The sequence below is a fragment of the Actinia tenebrosa genome, unplaced genomic scaffold, assembly GCF_029948245.1.
Source record: "Actinia tenebrosa isolate PJP-AT-01 unplaced genomic scaffold, QUT_ActTen_1.0 PGA_scaffold17__23_contigs__length_9995812, whole genome shotgun sequence".
NCBI lineage: Eukaryota > Metazoa > Cnidaria > Anthozoa > Actiniaria > Actiniidae > Actinia > Actinia tenebrosa.
Window position 1 is genome coordinate 7,681,851 of NW_028292577.1, and position 21,734 is coordinate 7,703,584.

The 21,734-nt window shown below is 38.3% G+C and overlaps 2 protein-coding genes across 2 annotated transcripts; both read left to right on the plus strand.

Annotated features, from left to right (window-relative positions):
- The first annotated feature begins 7 nt into the window (after positions 1-7).
- On the plus strand, positions 8-14,904 carry LOC116306060 (unconventional myosin-X). The gene is made up of 29 exons (XM_031716092.2): positions 8-485; positions 1,888-2,013; positions 2,250-2,395; positions 3,081-3,232; positions 3,445-3,541; positions 4,410-4,487; positions 4,756-4,830; positions 4,942-5,026; positions 5,555-5,667; positions 5,931-6,057; positions 6,570-6,688; positions 7,204-7,408; positions 7,631-7,746; positions 8,039-8,136; positions 8,525-8,641; positions 9,139-9,195; positions 9,319-9,376; positions 9,743-9,823; positions 10,718-10,842; positions 11,115-11,166; positions 11,245-11,310; positions 11,728-11,827; positions 12,038-12,236; positions 12,678-12,848; positions 13,021-13,117; positions 13,197-13,296; positions 13,561-13,697; positions 13,979-14,026; positions 14,233-14,904. The coding sequence occupies exons 1-28, from the start codon at positions 89-91 to the stop codon at positions 14,003-14,005; spliced, it is 3,321 nt and encodes a 1,106-aa protein (XP_031571952.1). The 5' UTR covers positions 8-88; the 3' UTR covers positions 14,006-14,026; positions 14,233-14,904.
- A 5,246-nt stretch (positions 14,905-20,150) lies between these two features.
- LOC116306065 (forkhead box protein I3-like) lies at positions 20,151-21,734 on the plus strand. The gene has a single exon (XM_031716096.1). The coding sequence runs from the start codon at positions 20,329-20,331 to the stop codon at positions 21,103-21,105; it is 777 nt and encodes a 258-aa protein (XP_031571956.1). The 5' UTR covers positions 20,151-20,328; the 3' UTR covers positions 21,106-21,734.

Below are 21,734 nucleotides of genomic sequence, written 5' to 3' on the forward strand. Positions count from 1 at the left end.
ATGCATCTGCAAATAAAGCCATTTTGCTTGAAATTTTCTGGAATTTTCCTTTAAAAACTAAGAATTCTGGACTTAAGTTTACTTGAACATGGCTGCAAAACATGCAGCGTTTGTTGACAAGCCAGGTTTTGAACGCATTCTTGAGGAGAACGCTTCACTTCACGGAGAAGTGCGAATCCTTCGTGAAAACTTGGAAGAAGAACGCAGGAAAAATGGCCAACTCTTAGGAACCTTTAAAACTCGTCAAAATGAGGACTTTAAAAACCTAGCACATGCTAAAAAACTCTCAGAAACCCTAGCTGAGGAAAATGCACAGTTAAAAGCAGAGATAAAAAGTAGTAACCAAGGACGCCACGGTAGTAATTTTGGCGGGGAGTTTTTGAAAGAGTTGGAAAATTTTGGACAAAAATTTGAGATTCTTCATCGCGATTTAATGAACAGCAACTTAATGAAAAACCTTAAAGGAAAACATGTCATTAATCAAGGTGAGGCTTAATTTTCTCTTAGTAAAAAGCAAATTGTATTCTTAGTTTTATAACAACATGTATTGTTTTTCTAACCAGGTATTTTGCTATAATTAAGTGTCTATTTAACCTTACTTTTGATTTCAAAACAATAAACAAAAACCTCTCACATCAACACTTCTAGAAAATATAAAATCCTTGAAAGCTAAGGAGAATAACAATAAAATCAGTCCCGCCATTTTTGTCGACTGTACATTTATTTTCGTATGACTTTAAACCTCCCTCTAAATTCGTTCAAGTCAAAAAACTTTTTCATAAAATGTTCCAAAAAATTCCAACTTTTTAGTCGTCTAAGAAGATTGTACAAAGATTTTTCTTAGATCTCGATGTAATGTAAAAAACGTGACTGATATTTAAGGCTAAATATAAGTGGAATTTGGAGGCATTCAAATTCCGTCTTCATTTGTTTACATTCTTTTGATCCACAATGTTCATTATTATTACTTTTGTATTACAAACCACTTCATCAATGTGTATTCCTTTGTTTTATGCAAGAAAATTTATGATATCAGTTTTTAACTTTAGTTCAAAATATTTTTTACTTTGATTTTGAAAGTAAATTGGATCATGCTGTCATTTCCAGGATTAATGTATAGCATGTAAAAAGGTTTTCCATTGTAGAAACAATAGAAGCCAATTCAGTGCATGTCGGCGTGTTTGATGCTGCACTCAAAGAGCTTCTCTTAATTGGTATTAAGATATGTTGAGAAAACATTGATTATTAACTTTAAATAATTTATAATTTTTTGTTTTTTAAATCTAAATTATTTTTACCTTTGCCATTCGCATTGCATGGTAGCTACAGATCTTTCCAAGATAATGCCAAGTGCTCAGGAAACTAACTGATTGTACTTAAACTCTGTATAGATTGTATAGGATAATCAAAGACTCTGAGGTGCCAATGAATCAAATGATATATTGTTTAATAAGTGCTCTAGCCTCATGTTATTGTTTAATCATCCATAAAAATCTATGTCATGGCGGGTGTGAGATAGTCACAATAATTGTATCCCTGATAATATGTATCCAAACCGTAGCTTTGTCTAGTGCATATGCATCCAGCTGTATCTTGGGAAAAGAATATAAGCACACACATCCCATAGGACTCCATAGCAGGGTAGACTAGTGACAAGGTAGAATAGAACTTTGCTGAGTTTGCTGGAGTGAGCATGAAACATTGGTTCTAAGCCAAGGATGAACTTGATAAAGCACAGTAAATGTACAAACAAAGTCCAACCTCGACTTGGAGCTATTGTTTTGTGGTCACTCATGTGAATTTGAGAAGAATTATAGAGTCAATATCATCACTAACAGAAAAATATATCCAGGTTATAATTTTTACAAAATCTTTTGTTTTCATCAGATGATATCAGAGCTTTGAAGAACAATTTTGAGAAAACAATTACAGAACTTGTGTCCATAAGAAACTTGTTGACAAACAAGAAAGACAGTGTCCCAAATGGAGTACTATTGACAACAGCAAGACAAGGTATTTGGCCTGGGGGGAGAGAGGGGGGAGGATTGAAAGGTACATCAACCATGAATACATGACAGTTATAGTAATTTACCGTAGTTATTTGATAACATTTCAACGGCTTGTTGAAAAATTGTTTTTTCAGTGAAGCCACAACATCCCTACTGTTTTTCTACCAAAACTAAATTATTTTGATATTTTTCCTACTTATGAATCTGCTCATTGTATATATGATTCGTTTTGTGACATAGGATCAAAGACTAATGGCATTCCAAGTAACCTTTTATCTGGCAACAGAACATCAAGTATAGAAGACTTGATCCACTTGAATGGCCCTGTTACAGAGAATGCTATTCTTGATATACTACACAAGAGATTGTCTAATGGTCAAAGCATCGTAAGTTTCTAAAAATAGTAGCATTATCGTTATCATCATTTATTAGGGGCAGTAGTGAAAACAACAACTGCTGTTGTAACCATAGCAACAACATTAATGTCAGTAGCAACCACCACAAGAAAAGCAGAAATAACAATGGTAGCACTAGCAACAACAACAACAGCAACGAAATTATCGACAGCATCCACCACAACAAGAATAGCAGCAACAATTCCAGCAACACTAGCAACATGAACAACAACAACAGCAACACTAGCAACAACAACAAAGACAGCAGCAGCAACAACAACAACAAAGACAGCAGCAGCAGCAGCAACACAACAGCAGCACAACAGCAGCAGCAACAACAATGGCTACATGTAGCTGTAATGTTAACACTAGCAACAGGAGCAACAACAGCTGCAACAACAGCAGCATACTACAGGTGTAACATTAGCAACAGTAGCAGCAGCAATGACAAAAATAACAGCAACTTTTTAAACTATAGTAACAACAGTAGCAGTAGCAGCAACAACAGCAGCAACAACAGCAGCAACAACAACTACAGCTGTAACAGCAACAGCAGTAAATCAAGAATTGCAAAAATAATCTTACATTAAATTAATTACTTGCAAAAATAATCTTACATTAAAACTCTTACATTAAATTAATGATGTTGGTTATCTCTTTGTGCTTTTAATTTTAGACCAAACTTGGACCGGTACTACTGTCAGTCAACTCATTAAACAGCACCCAATTCCAAGCCTTGTCATCAGATACTCTTTGTCTAGACTCATGTGTCAAGGAAGTCATGGATAGATTATCAGAAAGGGGTATACCACAAGTCTTTGTACTCAGGTATTGGATTTCCAAGGAGAGACCTAATGATAGAATTAAAATCCTAGTTTTTAGGGGTGGGGGGGGGGGGGGGGGGGTAATACTTAATAGCCAGTGGCTAGAAAATTTTGTGGTCCTTATTCCATGGTTGAATCGCTCTTCCATTCGCACTTCCTCAGTTTCCACTAAACAATATTACATGTAATTTGATCTAGAATTTTTTTGTCTACTAGTGGCTCTAGTGGTAGTGGTAAGACCTATGTATCTCAGGTTCTTAACAAGAAAATACTTGAACAGGGTGATAAGGGACTCGTCTCCGATATATGTAAGGTGAGTATATTTGATAAACGGTTGATATGTTTGATCAGACCAAATGTCTGGACCAAATGCACTGGGGTGTTATGTTTTCCCCATTTCAGACCATGTGTCTTTCTCTAGAGTATTATTTCTTTGTTTAATGGTTGAGCATGAAAAGACACATGGCAAAGCAAAGCAAAGAATCTTATTCTCAAGAGAATGACAAGTGGTCTGAAATGGGCAAAACATAATACCCAAGTGGATTTGGTCCATTGAAAGCTTTTTTGCCAAGGACTTTAGAGAGGCACTAAATGGCTGTTGCAACAGTGGGTGTGTCATGTTTGGTTTTTCCTGATCTTCCCTTTTTGTGAGCCACAATTTTGATGTACCCGTCTTTTCTCCCACCCCCCTAGATAATGACTGGTTCCTTAGTGCAAGGGGCCTACTAACCTTTTTTAACTAATTTTTTATCAAAACCTTAGTCCAGGTATGATATCAAACATTGGTGATTTTAAATTACAACTTGCATTAGTCCTACCACATCTTAGTGTACTTTAGGGAAGCATGGGTGGCGTAGCGGTGAGAGTGCTCGCCTCTCACCAATGCGACCCAGGTTTGAGTCCCTATGAGCTCGGTGTTGTATGTGAGTTGAGTTTTGTTTGTTCTCTCCTGTGCTTCGAGGGTTTTCTGGTTTCTCCGGTTCTCCTCCCTCCGCAAAAACCAACTCCTAAATTCCAATTCGATCTTGGTCTTTCACCTAGCATGGATCTGAGGGTTCAGTTCATTATTGTCCCACTCTGTGATTACAGAGAAAACTGATAGATTTTTAGAGATTTTATGGTCCTTGTTTTGCTTGAAGTAAAAGTTTTGATTTTTAATATTTTGTTTATGTTTTTCCCAGCATTTTTTGGCTTCAGTAACAGTCTTGCAGTCCTTTAGCTTGGCTAAAACAACATTGAATTCAAATTCTTCAAGAGTGGTAAGTGTAAGACCAGAGTGTCAGGTGCCATTATCCTAGCACACAAAGAAAAAAAATTATTTTCCATTAATGCTAGAGGTGTTTTTTATTGTGTAGTTCCAGAAATTATCCATACCCCCTCCCCCACAGAGGAATTTGGAATTTCCAAGGGGTAAGGGGCATAAAGAAAAAATCCTCCGTGGGGGGAGGGGGGAATGCATAATTTATGGAACTACACATTTTAAATTGTTTTATATATATTATTGATTTTTATTCCTAATTTTCATAGGGCCACCTTTATGAGTTTTATTTCACAGATGGTTATGTATCTAAAACCAAAATACAGTGCTATTCATTAGATTATGTAAGTATATAATATGACCTAGCTTTTCCACCATCCTTTTACCATGAAATGCAGTTGTGCCTCATATATGTTCAGCTGAGACACATAATATCTATCATTACATGTCTATAGACCAGAGTAACCAGTCCTCTATCTGGTGAGAGAGCTTTCCACATCTTCTATGAGATGTTAAATGGGATCACCCAAGAAGAAAGAGGTATACTACAACAACTCTTAATATTGCCCTAGATTACAATTTTACAGACTAGATCATTACACTAGATCAAATATCTTAGATTTTCACCCAATTATAATACAATGTAGATAGTATGTTTCTACGATGACAATTCCTGCAAGTAGGGGATTAAAATACTCTAAAAGGCTTTGGGGAAAGGTTAGAATTGGGTTAGAAGAGGTTGGATGAAAAAAATCCTTGGGTAGTTTTAAGGAATTACTAAAATATCTCCTAAGGGGGGGGGGGGGGGGGTTGGGAAAAAACCCTGGGGTGGGGGTAGTAATAGGTTAAGAAATAGTCCCACTAAAATAAATGAGTGGGAGTGGAAAAATCCTTGGGGTAGGGTTAGGGCATTACAAAATATCTCCCAGGATGGGCTTGGTGGGTAGAAATAGGGTTAGAGGGCTCTAAAATATTGCCTAGAAATGACAGGGGGGAGGGGAGGGAGGTGTGCCATGTCTTAAAACACTAATGATAAGATGTGTTGAGATCATTTCTTGTTCTTTACAGCTAAGCTTCATCTTCAAGGCTATTCCTGTCATAATCTTCATTATTTAAGTGGTTGTCCTTTACCCACAGAAGAAGAGGAGCTCAAAATGAGGACAACGTTTGAAAAATGGAGAGTGAGTTCCTATGAAACCATCATCTTATTCTTGTCAGCCAATGATATTGCCTCAGAGAGTGAGAGGCAAATCTGTTATTAAAGCTGATTCTCTGTCTTAACATGATAATTTCATTAAACCCTGAAGCAAGTGGACTACATCTATGCCGCCCTGTGATGTGACCCTGTTGCATGTCTCTGGAACATGTCCCTTCATGGGTTATAACTAAACCATTCTCAATACAAATTTTGCTCATACTTAATAATTTTTTTTTTAAATTTCAGGGAGGTTTAAGTACTCTGGGGATCCCCTTCACTGATGTGCTGAGAATACTAGCAGCTATTCTGTTGCTAGGAAATGTACAGTTTGTTGAGGGGGAAGGGTTGGAATTGGACGTAAAGGGCAATAATGGTAATGTAGCCTTATCCTCTACATCTTGTCTTAGGTGTCATGATTGTGGGTCCATGAGGATTCTCACTGGGTGCTCTATGCATGATTCCTCAAATATGACATGTTTCATTATATTTCTTGAGAGGAATGTGTCCTAGTAGATTACATCTCACTCTCCCATGTGCGTTGGATAAGTATAAATAACCTGCCGTATGCAAGATAACCCTCTTTGAACTAGTTTAGAATTCAAATAAAACAACACCCATCTCGTCACCCATCTCCCTTTGGCGATGAATTGAACAAGCTTCCCACTGAGAGCCACTTGCTCCCTCCTACCTTGGTGGCAATCTCCCCATAACTTAGTATCATTCCAGGCATTGTGGGTGGGAGCTTTCAGTGAGAATGTATTACTAACTACAGCAGTGAGAGGCAACACATGAGCAGTGCATTCCACCCATCTTTTACATATTACAAATATAATAGTAGTGACATAAACATTTATGAAGTGCTTCTGTTTTAAATTCCTTTTATAGAAATCAAAGCAGTGGCAGCATTACTGGGTGTGTCAGGTGTTTCTCTGTACAGGGGATTGACAACAAAGACAAAGAATCTACGGGGACAAGTCTTTAGATCTCTCTGTGAACCTACTGTGGTAAGACAGGGGCTGGGTTTCAGCTCATTAATATATAATAATGTTGGCGATGGTGGTGGTTTTTAGTTTGATGATGTTGGTGATGGCGATGGTAGTGGTGATGATGATGGTGGTTGTGATGGCGATGATGATGGTGATGATGTTGGTGATGGTTTGGTAGTGGTGATGATGATGATTGTGGTTGTGATGATGATGACGATGATAATGGTAATGATGGTGATGGTGGTCGTAGTGGTGATGATGATGGTGGTTGTGATGATGATGATGATGATGGTGATAAAAGCACCATGTGCTGTCAGCCAGAATGAAAATTATATTGAAAACCTAAATCAGCTGATGGAAAAAAAAAAAAAAAAAATCAGCTGATGGACATCTCCTCGAGACAGGAATTGAGGTCTAGGGAAATCAGGTTATAGAAAGAGGGAATGTAACAAAAGGATGTTTTGTTAACCATTGATATTTTTAGAGCAGTCCTCCAAGTTACTCTTTTTAAAGCATGTTTTTGTTTCCCTCAGGCGAACCAACACAGGGATTCCTTAGCCATGGCCTTATACTCGCGTACCCTAGCTGCCATCGTGCGTCGCGTCAACAGCTTTAAAAGACCTACATCATCAGCAGTGACATCCACCTCAGCCTCGGGTGAGGCGGGGTTGTCCCCAGGGTCTCCTGGCAAGAAGGCGGCGATGACGAATGGAGGGATTCTAAGCACAAACCATGAAGGTGAGTAAGAATGTCGGGCAATATTTCTTTTATCATCCAATGAGATTTTGACAAACCTTCAAACAATCGTGATTTCTCCTACTCCTCGGGATTTTCTCAAAAATGCGGGAAACAGCATCCCGATAAGTTTTGTTTCTTGGGTATATCCCCAACTTAAAATCCTGGATCCGCTAGACGGCGTACATAATTTTGGACCTTTCTATTTGTTGATCCGTTTTGCAGGTTCTCCCACTCTTAGTCCTGTGTTATCTTCATTTAACGGCCTATTGTCCATACCAAAAGGAACCACTGGGCTTGTTGCTGTGATGGACATGTTTGGCTTTGAGAACAGAAACAACGTATGTATTTCCCATTCACAACAACTTACGTTTAGTCGATTTTGGACCTTATAAATGATAGTAGTATTTCACAATTATTCGCCGAAGGCGAAGTGATTATCGGGGAATATTTACCGAGACGCGAGTCTCCGAGCGGCGAGATAAATATTCCCCAATAATCACTGAGCCTGAGGCATTTTTCGCTCGAGGTGATTATCGTGTGATAGTGTGAGTTTCTTGACCAATCAACGCGCGAGATTTTCTATAATCACCTGCGTATTTTTACTAAATTCTAATGCTTTTCCATTTTTAGGTCAATCAGCTTGAGCAGATTTGTATCAACCTTTGTTCTGAAACGATCCAACATTTTTACAACACGCATATCTTCAAAAGCTCAGAGGAGTATTGCAGGTGAGACGCTGGGGAGGAGGGGGCGGGATAGGACAGGGTCACAGTCTAGTTCTAAAGGGGTGCCTCTATTAGGTGGTTACCTTCAGGGCCTTGTGTCCCTGGTGTCCGCTTAATAAGGGTGTCTTCTGAATAGAGGTTTGGTACTGTGAATACAGGGGTACCTAAGCGGACACCCTTGGGACCTTGCCTGGTGTTCGTTGAATAGAAGTTTCACTTGTAGTATTCTTTTCACGTTACGTCATCAGGGCCATGTTGGTACCATTTAACAAAAGATTTATCATTAGCATCCATTGTTAACGGTACCATAATGGCCGCCATGTTTTTGTCTTTTAACTCTCTGGGGAATGCTTGCAACTCATCAATAGCATGTTTTTGTCTTGTTTCTCAGAGAGGATGACATTCACTTAGACGCTGATTACGTTGATAATGCTGCTTGTATCGAGCTACTTACATGCCAAAGAGCAGGAATCCTTACATTGCTGGATAAAGAAAGTTTGTTTATAAGGTATTATAACAGAATAACAAATAAGCCTTAACTGCGCCGGTGTTAAAATGACCACGACTTAACATTTCTTACTCGCTTAGTAAAAAGTGCGCTTGTCGCTCCAACCTGCCAAAGCCCGACAACGGAGTCCAAAGCAGGGAAAAAACGTACTAGGATGCGTATCAGGATGATATTAAATAATATTTTCGATTCCCATCGGCTAGTACCACCACGCTAGTAGCATAACTGAAAAGTGGATTAAAATTATTTTTCAAAGCAGATCTAATGTGTGAGAGCCATAGCGCAATACACACGTGCCGTGCCGTTACAGACGAACATTAATCTTGCGCGCTGCTTCGAAAGTTGTCATCATTTCTGTACCGTTTACGTACCCGGCGCAAGTTGTGCTCCGGACGTACCGTGTTCTAGCTTCGGGTACATGATTACTTACTTCTTAAAGTCATTAGATTCTTGTTTTATTTGATTTTTATATCATTATTTTAATTTGTATCAACCAGAGGGACGTATTTGAGTTTCCTACAGAAGGTCAGAGAACAGCATCAGGAGAGTGAATGGTAAGGTGTCTTTTATCTTCGTTGGGGTATTTGACCTAATACCTTTCTTTCCTTCCACAGGCAGCTCATAACTAGGGTTTTGTTTCCGAATATATCTAACAAATAAACTTGATATCATTTCAGCTTTTTTGATCCTGAACCGGAGAATCCGTGTTTTGCTGTCACACACCATGCAGACAACGTAAGCAAAATGTCTTACAGCAGTTTTCCTTATGATTGTGAAAAGCTTGTTGCTGTATGCGTGCCTTGCGGCGACCGTGATGTTTTCTAGCATTTTGATTGGCTGATTTTTTTCACGCGCAGTATGATTGGTCTGGCAGTGCCGTAACCTTGGCGTGAACTTATCGGTACCGTGTTCGTGTTCGTGTTTCGGGTATTTGAATGGATGGAGAGTAAATTCTCGCGCAATGTGATTGGTCTAGTGTATGCCTTGTCGTGTCACGACCGCGTTCGTGCCGCAAACTTTGAAAAAGACTGCTCTCAAATAGTCCTAATATATTAAGATTTCATTTCTGAAAACATTCTGGAGTATCATCGTTTTCTTTAGGTGGTCTATGATGCCAGAAATCTCATCCACATAAACAGAGACACCATCCCTGATGATATCGTCTGTGTATTCTCTAGGCAGGTAAGTCTCATAGATTCTTCTCTGGAGTCTTCTTGATTCGAGGGTCTTCTCAAGGTTCTACGGTTTTAACCTTCTCTAAACCAAACACGCTGAATTTCAGTTCGATTTGTGAGCTAGCTGTGCCCTGACTTTGATCAGCCAGAGGTTGTTTCAGGGATCTATCTGTGAGTTAGCCATGCCCTGACTTTGATCAGCCAGAGGTTGTTTCAGGGATCTATCTGTGAGTTAGCCGTGCCCTGACTTAGATCAATGTAGAGGTTGTTTCAGGGTTCAATCTGTGAGTTAGCCATGCCCTGACTTAGATCAGCGCAGAGGTTGTTTCAGGGTTCCATCTGTGAGTTAGCCATGCCCTGACTTAGATCAACGCAGAGGTTGTTTCAGGGTTCAATCTGTGAGTTAGCCGTGTCCTGACTTAGATTAGCCCAGAAGTTGTTTCAGGGTTCGATCTGTGAGTTAGCCATGCCCTGACTTAGATCAGCCCAGAGGTTGTTTCAGGGTTCGATCTGTGAGTTAGCCGTGCCCTGACTTAGATCAGCCCAGAGGTTGTTTCATTGTTTGATCTATGAGTTAGCCAAGCCCTGACTTAGATCAGCCCAGAGGTTGTTTCATTGTTTGATCTATGAGTTAGCCAAGCCCTGACTTAGATCAGCCCAGAGGTTGTTTCAGGGTTCTATCTGTGAGTTAGCCGTGCCCTGACTTTGATCAGCCTAGAGGTTGTTTCAGTGTTTGATCTATGAGTGAGCCATGCCCTGACTTAGATCAGCCCAGAGGTTGTTTCAGTGTTCGATCTATGAGTTAGCCGTGCCCTGACTTAGATTAGCCTAGAAGTTTTTTCAGGGTTCGATTTTTGAGTAAGCAATGACTTTTAGATATTTCTCCTTTGTCGTTCTGCAGAACTGTAACTTCGGCTTCGCTACTCACCTATTCACGAGTGATCTGAAGTCACCACAAGGACAGACAGCAGCTCCTAAGGGTGTTCTACACAGAGTCTCACCAACACACACCCCTGAGCTTAACAGGTAAACAAATAGGATTCTTGGTTTTACTACTATGGTTCTTTTTGTTGGCAGTGTATGCTTGTGATGTTGTTTGGTTTAGTTGCTGTTGTTCCTGTCGCTGTTGCTTCTGCTGTTGTGTCTGTTGTTGCTTTTGTTACTCTTAGTTTAGTTAGTTAGTTTTTATTTTTACTGATTTTCTTTTTGTTACACAAAGTGCTTGTTCTTGTTGTCACTATATACTGTGTTGCTGTAAGCACTACTTACCTATTAACGTTCTTATTCTTCATCTTCAGGTCTCCAGGCAACTACGAACAATCACAAACTACATTTTCTCAAGATTTTCAGGTTTTTGTGACACAACCTTAGAACAACTTATCAAATTGATACATTTTTTGTGATAAATGTTTTTCTTTCTTTCCCCAGGGCAAACTAGATAGTTTACTAAAGACCCTAGTACAAGCACAACCCATGTTTTTAAGGTGTATAAAGGTAAGAATTATTGCTTTTTACATTGCATTATGAAGAAGAATCCCTGAAGAAATCGCACAGTAAACCACCAAGTAAGATTTTAGCCCCGCCACATTAAGAGGCCCCGCCAATCATAAAGTGACCCTGGTGTTAGGGAGAAGGCCCTCGGGTCTTTTCTCCATAGAACACCAAAACTAAAAGAATTAGCCTTCGAAGTCCTCATGTAGCCCTACCATCATGTTAACACGGTCTCATTAGGGGCATTTACAGCATTTCCTAAGGAGGCACTCCCTACCAACCACAACAAATCATTCCTCCTTTCTCTCCCTTAAACGACATGCACATAACATTTGGTCCCAGGGATAGGTCCCTGCAGTATCGGGGTATCGGGATGACACAGATCTTGCTAGTGTTATATCAACTTGTTTTTTGTTAAAGACAAACTTGCACCAAGAGCCCAACGTGTTTGATCGTCGGGTGGTAAGCCAACAGCTTAGAGCACTTCAAGTATTTGAGACACTGCGCCTTTTACAATCAGGTATGTTGATAAAATGGCATTGAGAGGGAGAGGAAGTGGGGGAGGAGGAGGGGAGAGGAGGAGGGGAGACGAGGAGGGGAGACGAGGAGGGGAGAGAAGAGGGGGTGTGGTTGGAGGAAGTTGTGTCAAAATACATTAGCTGTAAATAAACTGTTACTATGAATATTAATTTCCACCAAAATATTCAGTCTTATTTTTATCCCTGTTTAGAATTTGCACATCACTCTAGGTTCCCGACTTTTATTCAGAAATACGGCTTCCTTTCGTCCCGTCCTCTTGGTGAAAGAGAAGAGACTGAACCCGAGGACTGTGAAGCCATCTTAGAATCGCATCTACGTAAGGTTCACAAAGACAAAGCAGGAATGCTTTCAAATTCATGGGTACTCGGAAAGAAATATTTATTTTACAGGTAGGTTTTTAAGTATTGGATGGGATGAATTGAACGAAAGGAAGAGCGCTTCATTTTATGTCTAACTCCAGATACAAGGGTTGAAAATCGGTGCAGCGTGTTGCAGTAGAATTCTTTGTATTACGACCATTTGTTTTTCAAACTTCGCTTGCATACACTTCCACCCAATTGGATACTCGTCCACCCAGATGGTTTATTTTCCAACCAGGTGGGTACGTGTCCACCCCGTTGGAAACAAGTCCACCCAGTTGTATACACGTCCACCCAGATACAAACGATACATGTCAACCCAGTTTCGCCGCACAACTTGGGTTGTTGATCTGGGGGACAAAACAAAACAATTCCAATCTCCTAAGAATATTGGGACCTATTGTTTTGTCCCCCAGATTGAACTGCATTCCAAATTGCTGCAAGGGGTCTATTCTAATCTTTTTTTCATAGTGACATCATGAAGCAGGAGTTGGATCGTCAGCGTGACAGTAGAAAATCATCTGCTGTTGTGACAATCCAAGCATTTGTACGAGGCTGGTTGTGCAGAAAACAGTGGATCACTTTGAAAAGATCACTAGAGATGCAGAAAAAGGCACGTTTACAATCAAGAACCAACCACAAGTAAGTCACGCAATGGAAGTCACGCAACAACGCGTGACAGCATTTCAAGGTGGTGGGAGGAAGGGGGAAGTAATCGTTCTGGTCAATATGGCTGCCCGCACACGTCAAGACTCGATTCACGGTTTCTTTTCAAATTAACACCTCGTTGAGCTAATGTTTTTGGTTGCATTAGACATGGTTCCAGCAGGCATATCGTACCCGCAGACCACGAGCTGAGCGTGGATACCAAAACAGCTGAACAGATTTGTTGTCTGCACGGTCTAGATATGGTATGTAGTTGTGCTAGATCTGATTGGTTTATTTTGTTTATCACCTAGTAATCTTGTATCTGATTGGTTATTGTGATAGGAGACGCCACCACCGCTACCAAGGAGCAGACCGTATACTGTGATGGGGAACATGAAGATGGGGTTTCCTCAGACCCGAATCATGAAACAGGATCTACTAGGTAAAGCCCTACTGCGCATGCCTTGGGGTGTAGTAAGGATCTCCCATGAGAGAGGGGGAGGGGCAATCATTCACTCTCTTAAACAAATCTTTCCTCCCATTTCAGATACTGCCAAAGGGAAGGGTGACCGTAAGGTGAAGGTATCCCGGGTACCCCCTTGAGATACGCCCCCAACGCCAAACCTTCAGCCGTCCCAGGTCTCCAGAAGGTTGTGACACAGGACGCCCACGCGACTAATTTTTAAATTTTGGTTTGTATTTGTAGGTGGTGACGGCGAGGTGTTATTACGTAAAGGAGAACACGTCAAGGTGGTCAGTGCCGCTCGTAAGCGAGGATTTCTTCTTGTAGAACAAAGGAGTGGATCTAATATACAAGTACCTTTCCAAATCACTGAACTCAAGGTGCGTAAGAACTCCCGTGGAATTAGCGGGGAATTTTCGCGCCAAAACATGCGCGCTCGCGCTCACAACTATGGGACCCTCTGATGTCATTCTCGTTCCCAGAGCCTGCGCCGTTGCCTTTTGAGCGTTGCCTTCCGCTGGCTGGCAATAGCGCAGGCTCTGTAAACGAGAACGCACTAATGTAAGAGAAACTTGACCAATAAAAAGGGGCGAATTGCTTGCGCTTTTCTATTTCCGGTGAAATCACTTCTCAATATTTAACTACATCTTTTTAATCTCAGGTTTCTCCAAACCCATCTCCTCGTTGAAAAGGCCTACTGAAACTCCAGGTACGCACGTTACTAGTACTGTAATGAAAAGGCTGGTCACAAGCTTTATTAATGTTTATTATTTTATGGTCTACCTGTGCTTTTGAAACCCCGTCAAATCAGGCTCCCTGTGGTATTGAAAGTATTAACATTATATCACGAACATTCACCAAGAAGTTCCGGAAACTAGACGAGTCGATAATCGACTTCATTTTTAAACTTTTTAGAACACGAAGGGGCCACGATTGGCGTCGATTCACTACGAGAGAAAGGTACAGAGAAAGTCCAGTATTAAACTTTTGGACGCCTGCAAACTTATCAGTTTAAAATAGATTGAGTATGATTATAAAACATCCAATTAGAATGCTTGGACGCGGTTCCGTCACGGGCACGACACGTCCAGGCCACAATTTTCTTTAACGTGCGAAATTCGCTTTAAAATATTTCAAACAAAAAAACTTTCTGCTATATACCACCTAAATTTAAACAAGGCGTCACGTGACATGCATTGCATCCTGGGACATTTAACGACTCGAGCGAAGTGTATGATGGGATACCTAAAATACTCGCGCTAATGATTGTTGATAGGAAGTGTAGATTCCCGACCATAATATCTAACAAACATACGAATAGAAAAAAGATAAATCCTACCGTACATAAATCTGGAAGGCTTGTTACGATATGATATTTATAATAATCTTCAAGGTGTAATATTATTTAATCGTTAATCTATTAATAATTAAATATATAGACATATATACCAGTCAGTAGTATATGAAATCAAGAGAATATATTTTATTATACATGGGTTTTTATTATTAATAAGAGTGATTTTGTCAGAGATTATAGAAATGAAATTATCCTTTAAAAAAGCTTGAATAAAAGGTACAAACTATGTGGGATGTCAATGGTTTTTGAAGCTTGCGTCTTGAAATTTAAGAGACCGATACAACCATCTTTCTTTTTTTAGTAACAGCAGGCAAGGTTTCTTTTAGGTCGAGAAAATATATCTAATAAATCTAAAGTCTAAAATCTAACTTATCTAATAATAAGTCTAAAGTCTAAAATATATTTTCTGAGTCTTTAAATTAGCAGCTACGTAAGTTGCTTGATATACTGCGAGGATCAGCTCAATTTGATACATATATACAACCGCATCACAAATATATGGTTTTTATATATTCGCATATATCTAAAGTCTTTCTTTCTCGTAAATAACACTAAAAAATGGAATATCAAAATCGTTTTTACATCTTTTTGAAATATCTAAAACTTAGTATTTTTTTCTCTCATAGTATGCGAGACCGAAGCAAAGTCATATTCGATGGAGAACGTCATTTACGAGCGTTTTGTTTGTTTGGAATTTAGCAACAAGAACGTAAAAACAGAGCTCGCTTAAAGCCAAAAACGCTTAAATATTTAAAGACGTTATTATTTTTCTTCAAAAAACGCGAAGAAAAATCTTTGAACATTAGTTACTTTCTTTCAATAGATTTTCTTCCCAGCTAACGGTAAGAAATGTCACTTGAAAGGATCTCTTCTGAAAAACTATAAGAATTCCGGCAAAAATAATATTAGAATATCATTTATACCACGAAAATGGTAGTGTGTAGGGTATCAGAATAGAACTCTTGCTTGAAAGAAGTCGTATTCGAAAACCATTGAAGTGCTACACCCAGCTGTAAACAAACCGGAAGTGCCATTCAAATTTTTCAATTGACATTAGCGTTAAGAATCATGAATAGTCTTTTTAATGGGGACGTTTTACAATGATAAAAAATGATACTAGAATATGAGAATAAAACTTGTGCTTGAAAGAATTAAAAGAAATGACATTCTAGAATAAATAGTCTTTTAAGTGAACGTTTACGAATATTTAAAAAATCGTGTCCTCAGCCTTAAAAAATGCTAGCACAAAGAGTATCACTTTTGTAATTAAGGTTGAATCGAGTGTGAGCTAGTTATTTTTTAGGCACTTTAAGATCTCGTTGTTTGCGGTTGATTTAGCTGTCTTGCACCTGTTTCATGCCCGCAGCTAACAAGAACAAGTGTCCTTTCATCCTAAATATCTCTCGTCAGGGGTCCATTAACACTCGTATTGTCTCGTATCCACCTCGTCTTGTACCTCCTTTATAATTACCGCGAGCTATGAAACTGTAATAGAATAGATGAACTATGAGATACAGACTCCATCAGGGGGTGGGTCCAAGAGAGGAGCTCAAGCGGGGTACTTGCTATAGTTGCTTAGGTTTTGGGGAGTTTTTTTTGTTACGTTTTCAAGGACCACTCTGTTGTTGGCCTTTTCTCTCATGAACCGGTTTTTTTTTTTTCTTACTCTTTATCTTCCTCCTTCGTTTTTAAATTTAATTTGCCAAAGTTGTTTTAGTTCTTCTGTTGTTGGCTTTTTCTCTCATTTACTGATATTTCTCATCCCCCATTTTTTCTTCCTTCGTTTTGAAATTTTCTTTCTTTTTCATATGAAAGATAATTTTTTCCAAAATTCACACAAAATCATAATGAATCATGCTTTTTTTTTACCTATTTCAAACGAAAATCTATTTAAATGAACAAAAATAAACTTTTCTAGTAATTAATTGTACACCAAAGATATTCAAAATAGCTTGCAAAATAGCTAGCAAAATATTTCTTTCGTATCTCAAACTTTTTTGCTACTTTTATACATAAATAAGTATATACGTAAATATTGCCATAACATTTTCAATGTCATTATTTTTTTTGTTTTAATCCCTCTTTTATATTTTCGAATTGAAAGCATCAAAGTAGGATTGAAACTTTGATACTTGGATTGTTCCCTTAACACAATTAGTCCGGCAAAAATAAGTTGTAAAATATTCTTGAATCATTTTGTGCTCATAGAGTTAAACCAAGTTTCTAACTCATGTAGATAAAGATATCAAATAGAATTTTGAAAAAATTAAGGTATAACCTTGGACGTTTCATACAATAAACCTGTGCCCTAAAACACCTCATCAAAGGACAATAACCGTGCTTATGCAGCTGGATAATTATTTCATTAAAGGAAACAAAAAAGTCTATTGAACATCGAAGAAAGGTGGGACGATTTACGGCGTCATTCATGCTGTTCAAAGTGAAAAACGTTGAATAAAATCTTGGAATTGTGTTCTACAGGATCCTCGGAAAACTAAAGAAAAGAAATCCGATAAACTGGAAAATTTTCGTTAGGAAGGAAAAAGGGATACCAATACTTCAAAGGCCCGAAATAAGACTCATTGTTTTTCAAAAACCAAATTGATTTTAAGACTACGCTCATTTCTAACCCTTAATTTATCATTCTTTCTCATTTTTTCTCAATTTCTTTTTCATTATTCACTTTTTCATTTTTGGTTTCCTTTTTTTCATAAGTGATGCGTCTCTTACTATTTATGGTTGTAGTAAAATGTGTCGCATTTGAGTCTAAAACTGACAAGATAAAAATGGCTTCACAAAGCTAATTTCTCTCCCGCTGTGCGCCATTTTCTCTCGTCTTTGCAGCGTCCAAAAACTCTCAATACTCGAGTGTTCTTTTAAGAAATTCAATATATTTTTAATAAATTAGATTTTAACACTTGAATTGCTCCTAACAAAATTGCTAGCATTTTAATTGATTTATGAACTTAACTTTCATTTTTCGTTTTTAGATTATATTTTCACACTTAAATGACCTCTTAAAAAATAGTACATTCAGTCAAAAGCTTCTCTAGGCTAAACTTTAAGTTTTTCGTTAAATTAGTTAACGAAGGTAGTTTTTGACATGTATTCCAATTTTAACACTTAAATGGCTTTTTAAGAATTGCCAGCAGTTTGATGGCTTTTCAAACCAAACTTTGAATTGTTCATTGAATCAATGATCTTTTTAACTTCTTTGTCCATTAAAGTTGTTTTACTTTAACTTTTTTCCCCATTTTTGGTATGTGTGCTTTTGTTGCTCGTGCAATTCGATAATGAAATTAGTGTATCGTTTTTATTTATATTCCACAAAACGTGGAATTTTTAGACGGGTTTCTTAACAGCATCGATACGAAAGAATGGCAGTGAAATCAATAAATAGCACTAAAATGGCTTCTCTAATTGAGCAAGCAGCATTCAAATTGTCAAGTGGTTTATCAGTTATTCAGTGTCAATATCATGTTTTTCATTCGAGGGAACAAAAAGACTTCAAGTGCGAGATGGCAATTTCAGTATTTGAGGTAGCACTAAAGTGGCTTTTTTTGTTGAAGAAGTGCATTGTAGTTTACGTAATGTTTATAAATCAGGGGAGTGCCAGAAAAACGGCTTCTTAAGAGATAGAGTAGCACTAAAATGGCTTCTTAATTGGCATGAGATTGCACTTAGATGGTTTCTTTAAAAGTTCCTTCTATTTTGTAGTTTCTTCAAATAAACTTGTTTCTTTTACATTTGAAGAAGCAGTATACAATTAAGAATGACTTTTTACGAAGTAATTTTCCTTCATTTTTGAAGGAATTGCACTGGAATGGCTTCTTTGGGTGGGGTGAATTGCATTTAAATAGTTTCTACAGTAGCTTGATTCTACATTTGAAGAAAAAGCACATGCAGGAATGGCCCAAGGAATGGCTTTTTACTTGATAATTTATTTCAAAGGGTAGTACTAAATGTCTTATTTGGTAGTGAGGTTGGCACGTAAATGGCTTCATTTACCGGTAGCATTATCAGTATCCATGCCCTGACTTCGATCAGCCGAGAGGTCGTTCCAGGGTTCGATAAGATTTAAAGGTTTTTGAAGGAATAGCTGATTAACACCTGCATGGCTTCTGAAGCAACACTAAAAGGGTTTCTCTTGACAAAGTTGGCACACAAATGGTTTTCCGACTAAAATATCAGCATCATTTCCTTGATCCCCTTGTCATGATTTTCCTAATCATTCAGATTTACTTTTCCATAAAATCATTCGCTTATTGTCGCAATAACTATCAAGTTTTCTGCTATGCTTTTATTTAAAATTGCTTAAAACTGAAAATTATTCCAAAAGTGCGATAACTTTTTCGATCCTTTAGTTCCCCTTGATTTTTAATCTTTGTAAAAATTTCAATAATCGCGTTTAAGTTAGAATCAACGCTTAAGCACGAATCATGCATAACATCCTGACTAGCTTAGTCACCCCATACCTAGCGTTCATCCCGAAGGTCTTCAATTTTAAGAAGGAAAACACCCTGGCATTTATCCACGGATTATTGCGTTATACATCTCCCTTGTCACGTGATTACACCACAGGAGGTCGCTTAAAGCCGATTTGGAAGATTGACACCAGTACTACGTCATAATGACCGCATGGCGGGTCCATATCACCAGGTATCTACCCGCAACTCTACTAACGATACTTTAGTTACTATGCTCTAAACCACATATATTTGAAACAATAAGTTCGACTAACGTATGAGTTATCATTTCAGTAAAAAGCTAAAAAAATAAAATAAAATAAAATAAAACATGAATAGCGGACAAAACGTTTGAGTGTGTGTGGTTAGTTTGGATTGCTATGATTGTTAAAACCACTTTGAGTTAAATAGTCTTATCTTTAATTCCAAGAAAATATAGGAGAAACTTTTGTCAACTTTCTTTCCTTATCTGTATAGATTTCGCGCTTGCTTAATCATCCCACAGCCTCGCTGTAATAACTTTAAGATTTCATAAACCCGACGACATCGATACAGGAGATTTTTTTCAATTTTCAAAGAATTTTTTCCTTGATTAGATTCCATAGGTTTCGTGTTTGTTTTGGTTAGATAACCCTGTGAGATATCCCCATGGAATGAAGAAACCATAGTGACATTATATCATCTTGATCGCTCGGAAACAGTTTTTATACGTCAGTGAACAATTGAGCTATTATCGCCGGCCTCGCGAGAGATCATTCACTCGATTCTGCAATCTAAATATTGACGAAAGGAAAACCTCGCGATAGCATCGACTAATGATTCTAACTTTCTTGACAAAAAAGGCGCCGAGCCGGCCCCTATTGATAACAGTCGTAGCTTCATTATATTCTCATTTCCTAGAAGAGAGATACGCTTGAGATTCATTGGGTATATTATCCTCTACCACTCGTGTGACCCCGTCCAACCCGTTGGGTGGTCCGGTCGATTTATTACCTATTTGTAAACAAATATTTGGAAACAAAAGACATGGTGTCCATAAACAAACGTACTAGGTGGTCTAAGATAAATATGACAGCATCACCTCACATTTGTCTTTACTTCCATCGACCTTGTGCTGATCAAGACCTCGTTCACGGACGAACAGACCGAAGTATTTGGAACTGACTTCAATAAGGAAGGAACGTAACTATGTTCTCAAACCTTCAAGGGTGCTACCACGTTTCACCTTATTTGTATAATCCCTCGATTCATTCTCAAGTGGCTCCGTGTACAAACTTTGGATGTTCAGTTGGTTCGTTGTACAGATATTCTCCGAGTGGATACGTCTCGCCCTTCCATGGAGGAGTCTACTTTCGCGACTATGAACCCCTTCCAAAGCCTCCTTACTCCTATGTAGCCTTGATTTCAATGGCTATTAAGCAATCGAAGGACAGCAAAATCACTTTAAGTGGTATTTATCAATTCATCATGGAGAACTTCCCTTACTACAGGCTGAACAAGCGTGGATGGCAAAACAGTATCCGACATAATTTATCGCTGAATAAATGTTTCGTTAAAGTACCACGAGAAAGATCCGATCCGGGAAAAGGATGCTATTGGACCTTAGACCCTGCATACCAAGAAATGTTTGAAGATGGGAACTTTAGGAGACGTAGAAGACGACACCAAGCTTACCACAAGCAGTCCACAGCATCACAGGATAGCGTAGATAAGGACTCGGAGAGCGTTGATTGTATCTCTAACGAGAAAAGGAGTGAATCTATGGAAAATGATGAATTAGGAGCCAGAGAATTGATCACAGAGGCAACTAATCCGAGCATAAACTCGCAAGGTCTTAAAAAGTACTCCACGGATAGCCCCTCGAACGAAGTTAAAGATAGATTAACAACCGATAGACAATCTAGATTTTCTCCTCATCCATTTAGTATAGAACAAATACTTAACGCCAAGAGCCGTTTTCGATAATCACATGAACTCGAAAGGAAGAAAGACCAGAGCGGAAATATTTCAAGTTGCTGTAAGAATGCGTCCTTCCACAAGATCCAACATCCTGTAAATACCTCTCTCGCTAAAAAAAACTTTTAGTTCAAACGTTCCGTAGTTTTCAATGCCAAATTACTGGCTTCGAAATTGGAGAATTTTTCTCTTCTTTTACGGCCTTAACCGACATTCCAAAAGTCCTGCAATCTTTATTTGTCAAAGTTTATTTAGCTTATTTTTATTCTAAAGAATTAGTTAGTTTCTTGTACTTTGTATACTATTTTATCACGAAACTAAAAATGGCTTACTTCTCAAGATAAATCAAACTTTTATCTCCTTAAAATCATTAAGATCTCTCGTAGTTTAGGAGTTAATGAACTCTAAAATGTAAATACTGATTTCCTTGTATGTTAGATTAAAAATAGAAAAACTGGAAGTTGTCGAGTTTTCTTAGCTGTGACCCCAAAAAACTTGGCCCGCCAAATCAACACGCCTCGACTTCTTCATTTGACAATAAGATTGTGATCCAGATAAATAATTATTACTTGTACAAAAATGAAGATCCTTATCTCTCTAGTGGTGTATAAGAATAAAATGGTCCTCTTGAACTGTGA